The sequence below is a fragment of the Phocoena sinus genome, chromosome 7 (assembly GCF_008692025.1).
Source record: "Phocoena sinus isolate mPhoSin1 chromosome 7, mPhoSin1.pri, whole genome shotgun sequence".
NCBI lineage: Eukaryota > Metazoa > Chordata > Mammalia > Artiodactyla > Phocoenidae > Phocoena > Phocoena sinus.
Window position 1 is genome coordinate 30,999,458 of NC_045769.1, and position 18,670 is coordinate 31,018,127.

At 38.6% G+C, this 18,670-nt stretch overlaps 1 protein-coding gene across 2 annotated transcripts in view; it reads right to left on the reverse strand.

Moving 5' to 3' along the window:
- PARD3B (par-3 family cell polarity regulator beta) overlaps window positions 1-18,670 on the reverse strand; it is a 1,051,931-nt gene that overhangs the window by 381,162 nt on the left and 652,099 nt on the right. For both annotated transcript variants that reach the window (XM_032637435.1, XM_032637436.1), the window contains one exon: window positions 18,564-18,608. In XM_032637435.1, the coding sequence (XP_032493326.1) occupies window positions 18,564-18,608 (45 nt within the window). The remainder of the gene's footprint in view (window positions 1-18,563; window positions 18,609-18,670) is intronic.

Genomic DNA, 18,670 nt, shown 5'->3' on the forward strand with positions numbered 1-18,670 from the left:
TGTGCAATCTTGTGGACAAATCCAAGATTCAATATCTCCTCTCTGCAGATGACTTCTAAATCTGTATTACTAACCTTGACCTCTTTCTTGAGTTCCAGACTAGTATTTTCAAATGCCTCTTCCTCATAATTTGACTTTTCTTCATGGTTCCTTTCATTTGGTCCAAGGCACCACCTTCCTGCTGATCTTCCAGCCTAAAAGTCTCAGGTAAGTTTTGAGTCCCCCCCATCTCTTGTCCCCAAATACAGGAAATTGTCAAGTCCTATATACCTTATATCTGCAACATCTTTTATAACACATTTATCAATTCTCCTATTCTCTTTAACAGTCGTCTTCAACCTCTCATTACTGCTTACTTAAAAAATAACTCAGTAGTTCAGCTGGTCCTAAAAGATGTACTGCTTAATCAACTATCACTAAAATTGCTCTTATTTTTTTCTAGAAGCTTTAAAGTTTTAGCTTTTACATTTAGATTTATGAATCATTCTGAATAAATTTCTTATCTAAGGTAAGGTACAGGTGGAGGTCCTCTTTTCTTTTTATGTTTGGTTATTTAGCTGATCCATAATGAAGGCTTCAAAGAAGAAAAATGACATGGTCCAGGTTTTGTTTTAACATGGTCAATCTGTCTGCTATTTAAGTGATCACGTGAGACACCTTAGCAAGGAAAACCAACTTCTAAGACATAGTTCCCATTTGTACTTACTACTATCCATTGCTTTTGTTTAGACTCCCCTTCCTTCTGTTACTCCCTGCTTCTATATACTCCCACCATTTCCACTCACTATTTCTGTCTCACCTAGATTATTCCTCCTTGGGTGAAAGGAAGGAGTCAAAGATGCAGAAGAATATGAAGATGGAAGAGAAAGCCATTCATTGATTGGAGAAGGCCGTGGAAGAAATAGCTGGGGATATATTCAGAACACAAGTGACTGATTCAGCTGAGGAGAGAGAATGATACATCTCCGCTAACATTCACCTCTTTACCTTTTTACTCTTGTTATTTCTTTCTCCAGATCCACAAAGCATTATCCTCACAGCAGCTCACCAGTTACCTTGGGCCTCAAATTAGCCCTAAATTGCCTTTTGGTAGCATTCTATACCTAGTTTGCAGAATCTTAAAATTTCACAATTTCAAAAGAAGCCCTAATGGCTGATATCCCTGGAAATAAACATACTACTCCAATGAATACTTGCAATGAATGAAGACGTAAATATTTTAAGAAAAATTATGTGTTAGCACTTGAGAAATGAATACAATGTAAAGCCATAAATGGACCATTTCAAGTTGTTCCTTCTCATAGGCATTGCTGTACACATTTCAAATGACACATGAATTCCTTAACAAAATTCAGGGTTTTTTGTGTTGTGTGTTTCTACCATATAGTACTTTGTATGAATTCTGTGACAGCAACACACTGAATGCATTTTAACTTACTGAAGGGAATTCACAAGAAAACAGTTTTACCCATACCGTTTTAACACTCAAGTAACAACTTCATGACCGGATGAAAAGGTGCTTCTTCTTTCTTCCACTTCAGAAGCAATGCAGGGACAATTTCTAATATGCCCCCTCTGCCACAGCCATACGCTCTGAAACGCAAGCTACAGGGGCAGATGTATAATCTGGGAAATGATCCAAATTCACGACCTCCTTGGAGCCAAGGGTATTGTGTGTGCAGTGTCAGCCCTGGATGCCATACCCAGAAATTCTAATTCATAGAAACAAAGGATGAAATGGCACAGAGAAAGAAGAAGAAAAACAAAAGCCTACTGATTTCTTCATCCACGACAGGCAACAAGCACATCATCTATTGTACTAATGCTTACCAAGCTGGTATGTTCATTCCAGAGAACTAAGGGGGTTTCCTTAATCCTAGTAGACGCTAACAGCAAAGATAAGCTCTTCAGTTACAGGACTACAAGCTGACATCATCCAAATTCTCATGTTGTTCCTTTGCCCAGTCTCAGCACCTATTCTATGGTAACATGTCTTGCATAAATGAGAAGTTGCACAAAAATTCTATAAAAGTATCAGAGTTTCTGGACTTCAGAAAGAGAAAAACCAAAGAGCATTTGATGCAAAAAGGAGAACGTATGGAAGGACGGCTTTTGTTGGAATGAACAGGACTGGTTTTGATTTGTTTTAGTACCTAAAGGATCTATCAAACAGCCTTCTCATAAACTACTCTTTGGGTGTGGTCATGACAAGGAATTCACTCTGGAGGGTGTTCTAGGAGTCCAGAAAACAATTCTAATCAGCATCTGATCCATGGCCCACATAGGCAGTGACAACAAATAGCCCGATAAGCCTCTTCTTCCCAACCTCATGACAAGGCAAATCATAATCTGATAAGAGCTCCTTTGTAAACCCTATTTTATTTCTTCCTATAACAATGAATCATTCTAATAATCTCTAGACAGTGTCATAAATCATAGCCTGAAACTACTTTTTACTATGTGGTTTCTTATGAAGGGAATTTTCCATTTCAGACTTTCTCAGCATATTATGGACATCATTCCCAGCTTTGTTCCTATGTCACGTGGCTTTCCATATACTTCTAAAGAGTATTTTGTCAAAAGTAATCCAGACTCAGTGAGATAAAACCATGTCTGGGTGAACATGTGCTTTAATCTGCACTGAGCCCAATGGTCTATTTGAACTCAGCCATTCACGAAGGATAATCATTCATTCTTTCATCCAGTCATTCAGTCAGCAATTATTAGACTAGAGACTTCTGCTTCCAGCTATGTATTAATTCTCAAAATCCCGATAATAAAATACAAATAGATCCTGGATAAATTAAAACAAATATACGTTTAAATGCACTGCTTAGCTCATAGGAAATTAAGGGAGATCCTGAAGCAAAGCAACCCTCAATAAGACCTACAACCTTAGTCGAAGGGTAGGCTAAGAAACCTCAACGATCAAATACACTCTCCTCAGCAAAGCGAGTTCAAGAAAATCTCTCTTTACTCTGGTTCTAGAAAGGAAAAATAACAATGAAAACAAACAAAACAAAACAACCCACAAAAAGACAATCTTCATGTCTCTTTGAGAATTTTCAACCACAGGACAACTGTCCTCTTGGAGGTATTAAATCAAGTTTATTTTTCTCTCAATTAATTAAGCTGTCAGCCAAGAAATTATATGAAAGTGGTTCCAGGTTAGTAGTACTCTGCTTGTACCCCAGAAGCAGCAAATCTAAATCTTCTGTGGAGAAAAGCACATGCAAATCAGGCTCCCCCAAATGCTCACACATTAAATCCAACCAAGTATGACATCCTAAAGAGAAATGACCAAATCCACCAAGAAAAAGTCACCGTGGATGAGAATCAGCAGAAACATGAAAGATATGTAGATACAAAATTGGAATTAGAAGACAGACCTGGAGAAATTACTCAGAATGAAATACAGAATCAACGCGACAGAAAAGTATGAAAGAGTGTCTAGGAGACATGGCTGAAGAGTGAGGTCTAACAGACATCTAATAAGAGTTCCACTGGGGAAGAGGCACATTAACATTTATAATTTATAATTTCCCAGAAGTGATGGAAAACATTAATATACAGCCATAGGAGACACATTATATACAAAGAAAGATAATATAAAGAAACCTACAGCAAGACCTAGATGGTAGTGAAGGTAAACATCAAAGACAAAGAGAATTTAAAAGTGTCCAGAGAAAAAACTGATCACTGGTACAGAGAGGCCAATTAAACCAATGGCTGACTTTTCACAGTAGAAGCCAGAAGACAGTAGAAAAAACACCTTCAATGTGCTGCCAGCATAACACTGTATACTCAACAAAACTAGCTGTCAGAACAAGATGTTTCCTGATAAACAACAGAGTATAATCAATAGACCATCATTAAAGGAATGTCTGAAGAGCATACTTCAGAAAGAAGGAAAATGATCCCAGAAGGAAGATCTGAGGTATAAGAAAGAATGATAAGAAAAGAAATTGGTAAATACACAGGTGAGTTTGAAAAAATAATAGATACAGAAAACATTAAAATTAATATATAATATGTGAATCAAAAAATAAGAAAGAAAAACATGGAACACAGTATAGAAGTTGGGAGGGGGTAAGGAGAGCAAAAGTATTCTAAGTTCCTTATATTGTTTGGGAAAAGGATTAAGTATGAACTAATTTTAGATTTTATTAAGTATGCCTGATAAAAGTGAAGTGTATAATTTTCAAATTAATATAAGAAAAAAGTGGGTTTAAAAACAAAATGAAGGGCTTCCCTGGTGGCGCAGTAGTTAAGAATCTGCCTGCCAATGCAGGGGACCTGGGTTCAAGCCCTGGTCTGGGAAGATCTCACATGCCGCGGAGCAACTAAGCTCATGAACCACAACTACTGAATCTGTGCTCTAGAGCCCGTGAGCAACGGCTACTGAGCCTGTGCTCTAGAGCCTGGGAGCCACAACTGCTGAGCCTGCGTGCCACAACTACTGAAGTCCCTGTGCCTAGAGCCTGTGCTCCTCAACAAGAGAAGCCACTGGAATGAGAAGCCCGCGCACCGCAATGAAGAGTAGCCCCCACTCGCCGTAACCAGAGAAAACCTGGGCACAGCAACGAAGACCCCACACAGCCAAAAATAAAAAAAAAACAAGAAAACAAAAGAACCCCCAAATGAAACAGGAATTCATTCTAAGAGGACAAGAAGTGACTCATGTATAAAATAATATGATAAACATAAATCTAAATATGCTAGTAATCTCAATACGTGCAAATGTGCCAAATTCCCGGTTACAATTCAGATTGTCAGAACGAACACACACACACAAAAATTGTAAGCCAAGACACACATATAAAACATAAAGACATGGGGAGTTTGAAAGTAAAAATATGCAGAAAGACATACAAGCAAAAGACTTAGCAAATATTGAGCAAAGGATGCCTACTCTGTGCCAGATACTGCCCCTGCACTGGGGCCCAAGGCCTCTGCCTGTGTGCAGCTCACTTCTATAGGTGAGGAGACAGACAGTGCGTTATACACACACACGTACACACACACGCACCACAGACTGTGATAACTGCTATTGGGAAGCGAACAGCCGAAGTGACAGAAACTGACTTATTCTGCCTCTTTTAGATGGGGTGGTCAGGGAAGGTATATCTGAAGAAAGAACACTTGACCTAAGAACTGAATCAGAAGGAGTCAGCCACGTGAAGGGGAGGGAGATCATTCTGAGCAGAGGGAAGGCATGTGCAAAGGGCCGCAGAAGAGAACAAGTTGGCCTGCTGAACACAGAAAGCAGGCAACCCGGGCCAAGTGTCCTGAAGGAGCAGTGGGAACAAAGTAAGCAAGGCAAGCAGGGAGATGAGGCTGGCCTTGGGGCTTGTGGTCAGAAATGTGGATTATTTTCTATGAATGGTGGGAAGCCATCGGAGGATTGTAAGCATTTGAGGACATGATTTGTGCCATGTTTGCCAGAGATCCCTTTGGCTCTTGTGGGGAGAATGGAATGGCAGAGAGTATGGGAGTTAGGAGGCTACTGAAGGTATGAGGTGATGGTGGCATGGGCAAGGGTAGGCAGGAAAGCTTTGGGTTGTTCCTGTGGGACAAACCTGATTTCCTACTGGATTAATGGGGTAGGTAAAGAAAGGTGAAAAATGAAGACTGGCTCTGCATTTGTAAGAGACTGCTTTTCCAGGCTCACACAGAAGGGCACCATGGTATCTGTTATGTTTCCTTCTCTGATGAAGATGGCCTGTTAGAGGCATGTACTTCAAAATATAACTCAAGTTAAGCTTGATGGAGAGAAATTCATAGTAAGAAACAGTTGAAGATTTGGACATTTCTTTGCTGAAGGAGCCAGTGTTCAACCAGAATTGAAGGCATCAGTCCATGGACAGAAAATGGGGCCCAGAGAGTGAGTATTATATAGCCCAAGGCCTCAGGGTGCACGTACTTTTCTCAAACCAAGATCTTCTGAGCCTTGCAAAAAAAGCACAATGACGGAAACGGTGGACATGCTGATGGAAACGTACAGAATTCATCACTGTTTCCCAGACCTCAGCAAACTGTGTCATAGGACTTCAGGATAATTTGCCAGGTTCACAAATCATTTTATACTGTTATTTCCTAATATTATTTAAAATCTCATACTTTTTCCACTAATATTTTAGTTTTAAAAATGTAGCCCTATTATAAATAGAAAAATAGTACTTTACGAATACACGTTACTATAGATGCATACTTTTGAAAAAGAAGAAGTGTTTGTCCATATAAATCACTTAAAATAGTTCATCAACCGCTAGGTCACTAGACCAACCGATAGTAACATTTTCTCTGAGTATAACAAGTAAAAAGCCTCCATCACCAGTTTGACACCAACATTTCTAAATCCCTCTGACAACTCCCGGATGGCAATATCATGATACTTCACAAAACTATCTGCTTTTTTCCTCCCTCTTTCTTTGCAGTTGTTGTTTTCCTGGTTGAAAAGGCATGCACATTTACAAAAGAAGGATTAGTTAATAAAAGGGTTTTTATTCAAAAGGTTACTTTCAACAGCTTTGTTCTATTTTGATGGGGTGGAATTTGTAAGTGGTTTTGTGTGTGTGTGTGGTGTCTAATTATCAACAGAGTGTTAATGAGCTTGCATTTGCTTATTTTAGCAAGAAGAAGTAATCTAGGTTGCTTTCAGTTTTCTCTTTAACTTTTACATATTCATCACAAGCCCTCATTATAATTCTGCTTTTATTGGACACAGTTGGGCACCATGAACCTCTAAAAAGCATGAAGTGGGTGCCTTACTGAATAAATTTCAAAGACTACGTTCCTGCCCTCTAGGATACCAAAAATTGACAGGGGAGTTTAACATTCCCCAAATATGTTTTTCACTGGCACATTTTCCAGCAACCCATAAATGAGGTATCTCATGGTTAAGCCTCTCTCTATTCCCTTCCTCCCGAAATACTTTTGGGCCCCAAATGGGTTCCCAGCGTGACTCTGGGATTCAGCCTCTCATCTCCTTTCCAGAAACTATCCCTTTTCCTGTGGTTCTTCTGTGCATATTCTGTGCCAGTCCCCATGCTAAATCATCTCATGTGTACAACATTTCAATGATTAGATTCAGCATGTGAAATTTTAGTATGTTTGAAAAGTTTTTACTTTTTTAAACCCATAAAGTTTTTCATTACTCAAACTGCACATAAATATAGTCTCAACATAAAAATTCAAATACTACAGATAAAGCAAAAGTCCCCCTTGACCCCCAGCCTCATCTTCTTCCTCTAAGTAAGGTAGCCACTGTTACTTTTTCTATGTATTTGCATTTATGTATAAGCACATGGTAGTTTCAGTGTTTGCATTCCTACTGTTGCTACTGAACTGTGAATACCTTAGGGGCAGAATCCACAGTCTACACAGCCTTGTATTTGTGGTACCTGGTCCAGGGTCTGGCACACAGTAAGCATTCAATAAATACTGGTTTAATAAAAGAGTTAACACTGGTTCCTGCCCTTTCATTCAGTAGATAACAGAGTTCTCCTGCCTATATGAGGAAAAGGTAGGCCTTGGGATTATTAATGGTCTAAGGGAGTCATGACTATTGATCAAAGGAGATTTGAGAAGCAGCCTGTGTGGGTCCTTGGGGGTTAACTGGCTCTAGAGCAGAAGTGTGAGCTAGGGCAGGAAAGGGTGAGAGAAGTTAAAAAGTATAAAACCAGAGCCTGGAGACATCTGAAGTTAAACAAGGCTAGATACCAGAGGAGACCTTGGTCTGAGGAAGCTGGGGAGGGTTTTTCAGGGAGGTGGGCCTTCAAAGAGTTCCGCTGGGGCTCTGAGGCATGAAAGAATAAGATATGGTCAGACAGCAGTGGTGAGTAGCTCTGTGAATTGGGAACAAGTGTGATGAGGCAGGGATGGGGTGGAGGGTGACAGTGGCATGAGACAGGCTGCAAGGGCAGATCAAGACAAGGTGATAGAGGGCATGGTATGACTTGTTAAAGGTACTGAAATTTTTCCCTGTCGATAGAGCCTAAATACAGGAACAAATGAACATTTTTTTTAAGTAGGCAAAACCCTTCTTGAAATATACTAGTCTTTTAATGCTTCCCCCGCCTCAACCCAGCATTCACTTATGGAACTCATATGTGTGTACACAAACACAAGTTGTGTAAAGTCACACCGCCATTATCAAAGCCAATATATTCTAAAATACTTCTCACCATCAGTTGGCATTGTTATACCTTTATCAGATATTAAACAAACAAAATTTATGCTTTAACATATTTTATGTTATTCAACACAGATTGGGCATTTATTATGTAAAAGCTGATCTTCAGGTGTCTCAAGCTGGGTTTTTTTTTTTGTTCTTTTTACATCTTTATTGGAGTATAATAGCTTTACAATGGTGTGTTAGTTTCTGCTTTATAACAAAGTGAATCACTTATACATATACATATGTTCCCATATCTCTTCTCTCTTGCGCCTCCCTCCCTTCCACCCTCCCTATCCCACCCCTCTAGGTGGTCACAAAGCACCAAGCTGATCTCCCTGTGCTATGCGGCTGCTTCCCACTAGCTATCTATTTTACGTTTGGTAGCGTATATATGTCCATGCCACTCTCTCGCTTTGTCACAGCTTACCCTTCCCCTTCCCCATATCCTCAAGTCCATTCTCTAGTAGGAGGTCTGTGTCTTTATTCCTGTCTTACCCCTACGCTCTTCATGACATTTTTTTCCTTAAATTCCATATATATGTGTTAGCATACGGTATTTGTCTTTCTCTTTCTGACTTACTTCACTCTGTATGACAGACTCTAGGTCCATTCACCTCATTACAAATAGCTCAATTTCGTTTCTTTTTATGGCTGAGTAATATTCCAAACTTGTCCTTCCAATATCATATGTCGGCTGATATTTTGGTGAGAAAAGTTCAGAAGTAAAATACTGCTGGAATGTCTAAACAGCCAATCACTTAACACTGGTATCTAGATTATCCGGAGAAGTTTAAAATAAAAGGTCCTGCAAGCAGGGAGCTATAACCTCTCTGGGTCATTGGAATCAGAGTGTCTCTGTTTTTTTCTCTCCACAACACATTTACACATAAAATACTTTCCTTAGAAGAGTGATTTAAAATTCCAGGTGTCAATGTAAACCTTTCTAAAATAATTACATAGGAACCGAAAAGCTTTGTAGCCCCTGCCAAATCTACTCTTGATATAGGGCTGCCATCATTTAAAGCTAGTAGGGGGCTTCCTACTAGGTCGTGCAGTGGTTAAGAATCCGCCTGCCAATGCTGGGGACATGGGTTCGAGTCCTGGTCCAGGAAGATCCCACATGCCGCAGAGCAAGTAAGCCCATGAGCCACAACTACTGAGCCTGAGCATCTAGAGCCCTTGCTCCACAAAAAGAGAAGCCACCGCAATGAGAAGCCTGAGCACCGCAACGAAGAGTAGCCCCCGCTCGCCACAACTAGAGGAAGCCCGTGCGTAGCAACTAAGACCCAACGCAACCAAAAATAAATAAATAAAATAAATAAATTAAAAAAAAAAAAGCTAGTAGGTATAGAGTCCAACAATTTTACTGAAATAGTTTCATTGCAAGAAGTTTACTTAGGAGATCCTAAAGCTAAATACAAAGGAAAGGGGACAGAATTGGTGCTCACAGCTTAACATTTATAGTTATTATGGTTTTGAGAATGTAATTTGTTTTTACCCATGATACATTCAAGTCCATACAATAATATTCTGACTGATGATGGCGTTTCTGTGTAATTTTTAAGTCACTCGCTGTTTTCTGTGGCTCCTACTGTTGTCCCTCTCCAGTTGCACAGCTAGTCCAAAGCTGAGTACAGATAGCTCAGCCTACAGAAAAGTTTTAATGTCAAACATTCACTTTGTACTTATCAACCATCATGTAGTCATTTAATAATATTTTTCACTGTAGATGTTCACTCTGGCATTTAGAAACGCTATTAGAATTGTCAGTTCCAAACCACTGTTTTCCAAATGTACAAGACACATATTCCCCATGGATGGTGAAGTTTGAGAGAGTTCAGCCACATTTGAAGAATTTGACATATATAGAAATAGGCTCGTCTCTTTATAAAATTATTTTTACTTTGTTCAAACAGTTAAAACTTTAGAAACTATACGTTTTCTAAATCAATGCACACTTAAGCACAGTAAATTTTATCTCCAAAGATAAGCTGTTGAGTTCTGAATTATGAGACAGGATAATAAAAAATTTCATTGCTGAGAAATTTGTAATATCAATATCAATATATAAGGGCATAGGGGAAAAGTATGTACCGAATACACCATATCAACAAATGTCTATTGGAGCTCAGAATAGAATAATTTGTCCTGTACATTTATATTTAGGGGAAAAATAAATAAACACCATAATAAAAATAGAAACTATAATGAATAGCAACCACAAACAGATACAGACTTTGTGACAAAGTCTGTAATAAACTTTGAACAAAGTACATACTTTTTGTATATAGAAGCTTATTCAATTCTGGTGGGTTTCAATGAGAGAAGCTGAAAAGACAAAAGACCAGAGCTGTGCTAAATTATTCTTTCTGTTATCCATGCTGGGTTTGGGGAAATTTTGAGCATTTTAATGATAGTTTAGGTTATTAAATCAGGCAAAACTGGTAGCAATGGTGTTTGAATTCACAAAGCAAGAGGTTGCTGAAGTAGAAGTCAACAGGTCTGACCAGCTGGGCCTTTGGTCGGGGGTGATTTTCCCTGTCTAGGTATCAATCTACCCTTTAAAATAAGTTGGTTGTATTAGACATATATAACTATCCACTTAGTCCTAACTTTCTATAATTTCACCATAAATAGAGAATTGAAAATATAACTGCAAAAGATAAGAACATTTTGTTCAGGGGAAAACTGTAGCTCATTTGCAACTCAACCCTTGAATGCAGTGAATATGTGCATGTGGAGGTGTAAATATATTGTTTCGTAGTATCCCATCCAATTTTGCTTCAATGACTTAAACACATCCCAACATGGGCTACCTATTATCTATAGTGTTTCTTATTTTCTTGACCAGCCTATTGACCAACCGTACAATGCCATTACGTACAGACTTTGACATCATCAAGAAAATTGAGACCATTAACATCCTTAATTTCTTACCCCCTCTACCTACAAATTTATCTGTACTACATGCAGCCCTGCCACTTTCCCTTCAATCCTGGCTCATCCTCTTCAAAGCCAACTGCTATAAAACTATACTCTTAATCATATCCCTTTAAAAATGTCCTCTTTCCTCATTCTTCATTCTCTTACAAATGTCTCTTTCTTCTCAGTCAACAAACTTGGTCCTGTGTTTCTCATTAACATGAAATAGAATACCACCACCAACAAAAGACAACTTCTCTTCTCTACATACATCTCTCTTTTCTTCTCTTAATATTAAGCTTCTGGAAAGATCATCTATCCTTGTTTCCACCTCCCATTCCTCCTCAAGCCACTTCCTTTTGATCCTGCTCTTCTGTTTCCTGTCCAGCAGAAATGATTACCCATGGCCATTTCTCGGTTTCCAAATCCAGTAAAATTTAAGCATCTTCTCAAAACTTGTAACCTTGGGACCGTTTCCTCCTGGAAAATCTTCATCTCCTCATCCTTCAGAGACAGGATCTCTTTACAAAAAATAATTCATCCAGGCCACCACTGAGTCATAACTGGCCCAAGCCTTTTTTCTATTTACCAAAGAGTGAGGATTGATTCTCTTGGCAACTGCAAAGCCATCTAAACAAACTAGGTGCATCACTCCTGACATCCTTAGTCATTTCCCAAGATGTGAGCCCTTTGGTCATCTACTCCTTCCTGTGCTGTAGCCTTACACCACTCTGTCCATCTCCCTGTGACTCACCATCCCACTCTGCCCTCCAGCCCAGAATCCTCCACCTTACCTCCTCGAATCTCCCCTATCCTCCCATGGTTGACAAAATGCTGTTCACTTCCAACCCCTTCTCTGAAAATTCCCCTTCCTTTTAGCCTTCATTGAAATCTAGCTCTCCACCAAGAAATCTGCTTCTCCTGCAGCCCTCTCATTTGAAGCTGTTCTTTCCCAGGGTTGGGAGGGGGCTCAGCTATCTCCTTATTTTACATTTCCATGTTCAGGTACATTGTTTCTCTACCCTTATATAAAATCCTGACTCTTTCAGAGCTAACGCTATCCTGCCACACTTCCTTCTACTCCTCTTATCATTCCTTCTATCACCTTTACTCTCACATCATTAATACATGAACACTGCCACATAGCTTATGGGTTCCCTCTCTGTCTACTCTATTTTCATCTTATCACTGTTGTTATCAAAGGTACTTGCCTCAAGAAACTATTGGCCCAAGGAGGATAAGAGACACAGGCAGAAAACCTGGACCTGAACTACAGGTTAGAGCCAAGCCTGGCCAAACACTTCTGAGATCGGCAAGTCCCAGCCCACCTGAAGATACGTGATCAAGAAATAAGTGTTAACTGTTGGTTTTATTATGTAGCATGGTTATAGCAAGAGTTGACTGATACACTGATAATCAAATTGGATCTTCTCTCTCACTTACCCGCTAAGTTTGATTAAAAAACAAACAAACAACAAAATTGAAGGCTTTATTCTCTAAATCATACTTTTCTTTCCTTAATTTCATCACTTAAATTTATGCCCACAGCATCTCTTATCTGGACTATTGCAGTGGTCTTTTAACTATTCTTGCCTTTAAAAAAAAAATCCTTTCAAGTCCCCACAACCAGAGTGGTATCACTAGACTGTAAAACTGACCACTCCCCTCCTTTAATCTGTTTAGATTCTCTGAGCCTGTAGGATAAAATTCACATTCTTTCATTTGGTAGGAGTTCCCCATGATCTAATCTCTGCCTTCTTGCTTAACCTCCTAGCGTGTCACTCTCCCCTTTGCACTCCTGCCATGTCGAATTGTTTACAGTTTCTGGAACACACCATGAAGTTTCATGTTTTCACAACTTTCCATGTGCCTGGAAAGTGTTAGCTCAGTGACCTTTTCTATTCCTCAAACTTCTATTTATCTTTCAGATGCTGCTATGGAAGCACTTCCTTTCTGACACATGTCACTTTGTATCTCCAGCGCTTAAAACTTAATACCTGTTACAGAGTGGGTATTTAATAGACATGAGTGGAACAGAAATAATTTTGAAAGTTGATTTATAAAAAAATGTAGTATCTATTTACTTATGAAATTTAGAAATGCACACACCTACACCATATTTGAATAGTAAATAACCTTATCTCACGATATATTTCTTTCTAATTTGATTTGATTCTTTGAAATTTAGAGGATAGCTTAATCACTAACATTTTGCAATATAGGAGACACTAAGGTTGCTTCATAATCAAGTTTCTATAGAAAGAATCCTAGATGTATCATAATTTTTTTCTAATGAAAACATCCTGAATCCCATGGAAATGTAAACCAAGGCTGAAGTATGTGGGAAATGTATACTTTTTTTGTGTCTAAAGCTATAGTTATCCAACATAACACATGACAGAAGCTTAGAAAATACCCAATAAAAATGTTTGTCCAAATAGATAACCATGCAGTATTACCTTAACCAACTGATGAGGAAAGAAACAGAGTTCAAATCCACTACCCACTTACTCTATGATTTTAGTTCCTCATCAACAATAACAATGAAAAGTCCTAAAAAACAGTAATTCAATTAGAAGACTCAGATATGAAAAGTGATCATGGTTGGTGCTCCAAAAATTAAATGCATATTTTAACTTAGATATTCTATAAAAGTATGGAACACTAAGACTCAACAAAAGTTATGAAATGTCATTTAATAACCCATTACTCTTAAAGTGACTATCCAATCACCTTATGTTTTGTCTTTTCTTTTGCAAAGATTCAGCAATTTCTTTAGCTACATTCGAACATTCTAGATTTGAAGTTTACACACAATGCATCTCTTTATTTATTTATTTGGCCACGCCGTGTAGCATGCAGGATCTTGTTCCCCGACCAGGGATCGAACCTGTGCCCCCGGCACTAGGAGCGCAGAGTCTTAACCACTGGACTGCCCGGGAAGTCCCTACACACAATGCATTTAAAGCAGAATGTATGTTCTGTCAAGTTAGCAACTCGCATATTAAGCTCTCAGCCTTTGCTGTAAGACACGTATCACATGCACGTTTCCTATAACTTATGTATAATATGTGTACATCACATGCATATTTTTTTCATACATCTCTTGGCCCACACATTCACGTGCACATGCATGCCGAGAAACAAAGGCACAAATGATCAGATTTGATGTTCTTCTCCTGCTCACTGAACCACCATAGAGAAATTACACCTACTGTGTTCCTGGTTTAGCTAGTTGAGGTTATAAAAGGTAAGTAATGATTTATAGAATATCTTGATATGTGTGTCATGCCTTCCAACTAGACTGTGTCTTACTCCTATATTCTTCTCAGTTCCTGAGATTGTGAGGTGTTAGGCTCACGCTGGTGGAATATAAAGTGTCCAAATTCATGGCTCTGCCACATCGCATCTGTGTTTCTATCCTAACCCTAAGAGTTACCAACTGGGAGAACAAGGACTTATGCCTTGAGCTTCAGCTTCTTCATTAGCAAAATGTGTTGAGATACCAGCCGTACTTAGTGGCTGCAAGGCACCTCAGCTGGAGAGATGTCCCCCTAGATTGTTAATGGATACTTGCTCATTAATTGATAAACTCATCTCAGAAAAGGTCTGGACTTACTGCCAACCATTACTTTTACAGACTTGCCTGTTTTACAGTTATATAGACAGGTGTTTGAGACTATAAGGAATTTAAATAGAAATAGGAAAGCTTTTTAGTCCATTTTGCTAATTAATATGTCAGAGCTCATAAAGAAGGACTCATCATCGGCTTTCTTCAGTACTGCATCATCTTAAAGAGCTGGGTCAGCAAAGATCTCTGTAGACAGTCAATACATATTAAAACCATTCTAAGCAATAAATCAAAACAAAAAAATATGAAGGCATGTTTTAAAAAAGTAAAATTTATAAGTCCTTTCTGTCTGAATGCTGAGGAGCATTAAACTATTGGCTTAAGTGTCAGTTCAGTACATAGGGAAAAAAAGGACTCCTTCTTGGACATACTTTATGAGTCTGTGTATAGCTAAAATTAAAGCATAATGAAAAAAAAAAGGCTATGGCAAATCTGATGTCATTTTTCTCTGGATTCTAATGTTTCCTCAGAATATTTGTCATTTTAAAAAATGGTTTTATTGTTTAAAATATACATTTTGCTGAAGTTATTTCCCCTGTGCATTGCTAGGATTTGAGTTTTGTCAGAATTCAATTAGTGAGATAGTTAGGGAAAAAGGTGAAAGACAGTTTTTTGGTTTTTCAAAGCTCTCTGAAACTTATGATTTTTTTTTTTTAAAGGAGCCAAACAAAAAGCATTTTGCTCCTAACTTCTCTATGGTAGGTCTCACCATCCCATAAACATTAATACCTCTTATATGTGGAAGAGGACCCCATAAGATTATAAACAGGAGTACCAGCCTGCCATTTTCCTTGCCAAGGTATGAGATGCAATGTACTGCCAGGCGTAGCCCATGAGATAGATTATTAGAGAAATCTCAAGAATACTGGATTGATTCCAGCAGAGGTGAGGGAATACTACATTTTGGGCCAAAAATGTTAGAAAGATTTATCTTACCTAAGACTTTGATTTGATCTGAGCTCTGAGGAATCAACCATTTAAAGAATAAGCCAAGGAAATGGTGCCAAAAATATTGTCACAAATTTGGGAAGTACCCAAGCCAGACCAACAGATGGAACTTGGCATGAAATGGCTCTCTACACACTAAGTAGCTGACTCAGAAGAAATTTTAACTCAGATGCATTTATTAAAATGTTGAATATCATCCTAAATAAGAGGATGGATGATAGATTTAGGTCAGCACATAAAATTTAATTTAACTTCCTGATGATCTTGGATAGTGGGAAAGGGGCCCACATTTCTATGATTAAAAAGAGACAGAGGGAGATACTCTTTCTTCTTAGCAAAAGAGATACCACTTTTTCACCTGAAAATTCTGGAAAATTGGGGAAGAGAAAGGTGAAACAAAAAAGAAGCTGAGGGCTTCCCTGGTGGCGCAGTGGTTGAGAGTCTGCCTGCCGATGCAGGGGACACGGGTTCGTGCCCCGGTCTGGGAGGATCCCACATGCCGCGGAGCGGCTGGGCCCGTGAGCCATGGCCGCTGGGCCTGCGCGTCCGGAGCCTGTCCTCCGCAACGGGAGGGGCCACAGCAGTGAGAGGCCCGCGTAACGCATAAAAAAAAAAAAAAAAAAAAAAAAAAGAAGCTGACATTGGCGAGATAAGTACGAATGATCAGGGCACGTTGCACATTACAATCTAAACTGGCACTTGCTTAGTGGTCTAGACTGTAGCAGATGGAGACTATAGTTCTATATTAGGTGAATGTTAAAAATGACTGAACAGGTTGCCAGAATCAAAAGGACCCTTAATTCTCTTTCACTGTTGTCACTACCAAAGCCTAATGGGAAAATGCTCTACCCAAGTGTAGCCCACACAAGGAGTTGCACTTCATGGGAGGGATGGGTTCTTGAGGAGCATTATAATTCAAGACCTTAACAGCATCTTTTTCTTTCATGCTGCTTTTTATTTTCTCAGTACTGTCTCTAACGTTTTATAGAGTGCTCTCATTTAAGTCTAGAGCTCACAATTTGAGGTGACTGGTTAGCCCTCTTCACTGTGTTTTATCGTATGCCACTTTGGCTCCAAAGTTATCAACTTTCTGGCTGTTTTCAGCGTTTGCCCCGGTTCCACAGAAAGCCAATGAAAAATTTGATGATGTTGTGATAGAATATAAAAGTACTTAAAATATAAGAATAGTGAATATTGCAATAATAGTTCATTAGTAACAAAAATCTTATTTAAAACATCTGATGTATTTCAACAGTTTGATTCATGGGATATGAAGACCATTAGTATTATTTCTATTACCAGCTAAAATAACTCTGCCATGTGAACCTTACAGTTAACCTGACTGATAGCTTTAAAATTATGCCAGTTTTAACATTTTTCTTTTAATTTGGAAGATTATTTCAATTTTTATGTTTAGAGTACTTCTTTCCTAATATCTTTATTTCACACTACATCAAAACATATCATTAAAATTTACCTAAAATACTATACCAATATACCAAGATAATGTTTGCCTTTAAAAAGAGTGACAATAATATTTACTTACTGGCTAACAGTAATTTGTTTGGAAATGAAGTAAGATTAGAGTAAGATTTGACTTCCCAGAAAAAGCCAGAAAGTTTATTATTTGTTTTCAAACACCAAATTGATACACATTCTAAACAAAATGCTTCTACTTCTTACCTTGAAGCCCATCCCAGTATGTAAATAGGTTTTTATCTTCAAGTTTTAATATGCGTAAGAGAGCTAAGGACAAGAAGTACCAGGCATGGGAACAAGCAGCGTGTGGCAATTTATCACTCCCTCAGAAATCTTTTCTTTCACAGTGATCTAACCTCTTAGGCTCTTTATAGGGGCAGAAAAGAAAACATCTAAGAGTTGTGAACTAGACCTTCCCTGCTGTTATCACTAGTGAATCTGGAGAAAGAAGAAAAGGAAAAAAAAAAAATCATAATCTTGTCCTGGAACATGATGGAAGTAATGAGGCATCAAGGCCACTTACTGCTGAGAACATAATTGGCCCATAAACACAGGAGATGCTTGGTGATGGGAACGACTTCTTTGTTTTAGACACGAAGGGATGCCAACAAATCATAACCCTCCTGTTGTTTGGAGTGGCGTTTCTAAGAGTAAAATGGATAGTTTCCCCCCAAATAATGCACCCTTACAAGAAAAGGATTACTGCTGTATTTACTAGCTTAGTAGCTTTAAGTGTTTTCAACTAATGTGAATAAATGATGCTGAAGAAAGGGCAAAGGAATAGAAGGTAGGTCATTTGGCAATGAAGGAAAAGCTTGGATTTTAGACCTGAAGGTATCTCACACAAAGCAGAGAAAGAACCTGGAGACCCTCAGAGTCCTTGTGGACTTCCTAGGGCACCTCCAGGGAGCTCATTCATGAGTCTAAAGAAAGAGAATACAGTCATCTCAGGCCCAGTCCCCTGTGAAGACAGGCAAAAAAAAAAAATGATTCTCTTTTGAGAAGGAAGAAATGGCCACGTTTTTCTTATTCTGGAATTCTTTGTCCTGCCACTTTAATGCGAGAGTCATCATGGAAAAGAATTTCAAACTTTCTTGGGTTTTCTTTGTAATTTTTTGTTATTCTAAGTGTTCAGCTGGCATACAGGTTAAAGATTTGGGGTTTTATAATTATTTTTTTGGAAACCTTTCTTCCTCCTTCTCAAACATTTCAGTCAGCATACATTATGCCACTATACAAACGGCCAAGCAATAATTCACCTTTGTGGAAGTCAGAGACATCTCATGTATTAATTAGCAAGTCTTTCAGTGATGAGTGGATGGAAACAGGTTCCATCTGCTACTCAAACACAGCCAGAGATTTCCAGGAAGGAGAATATAAAGTCAGTTACAAGGAATTTCTTACCCGATTTGTGTCCAGCCAATGAATGGACTTTGCTTTCATCTGGCACTGCAAAGAAATTAAAGAGACAAGGATCAGACCTGCTTGTAAATCAGCCATTTTTTGAACAA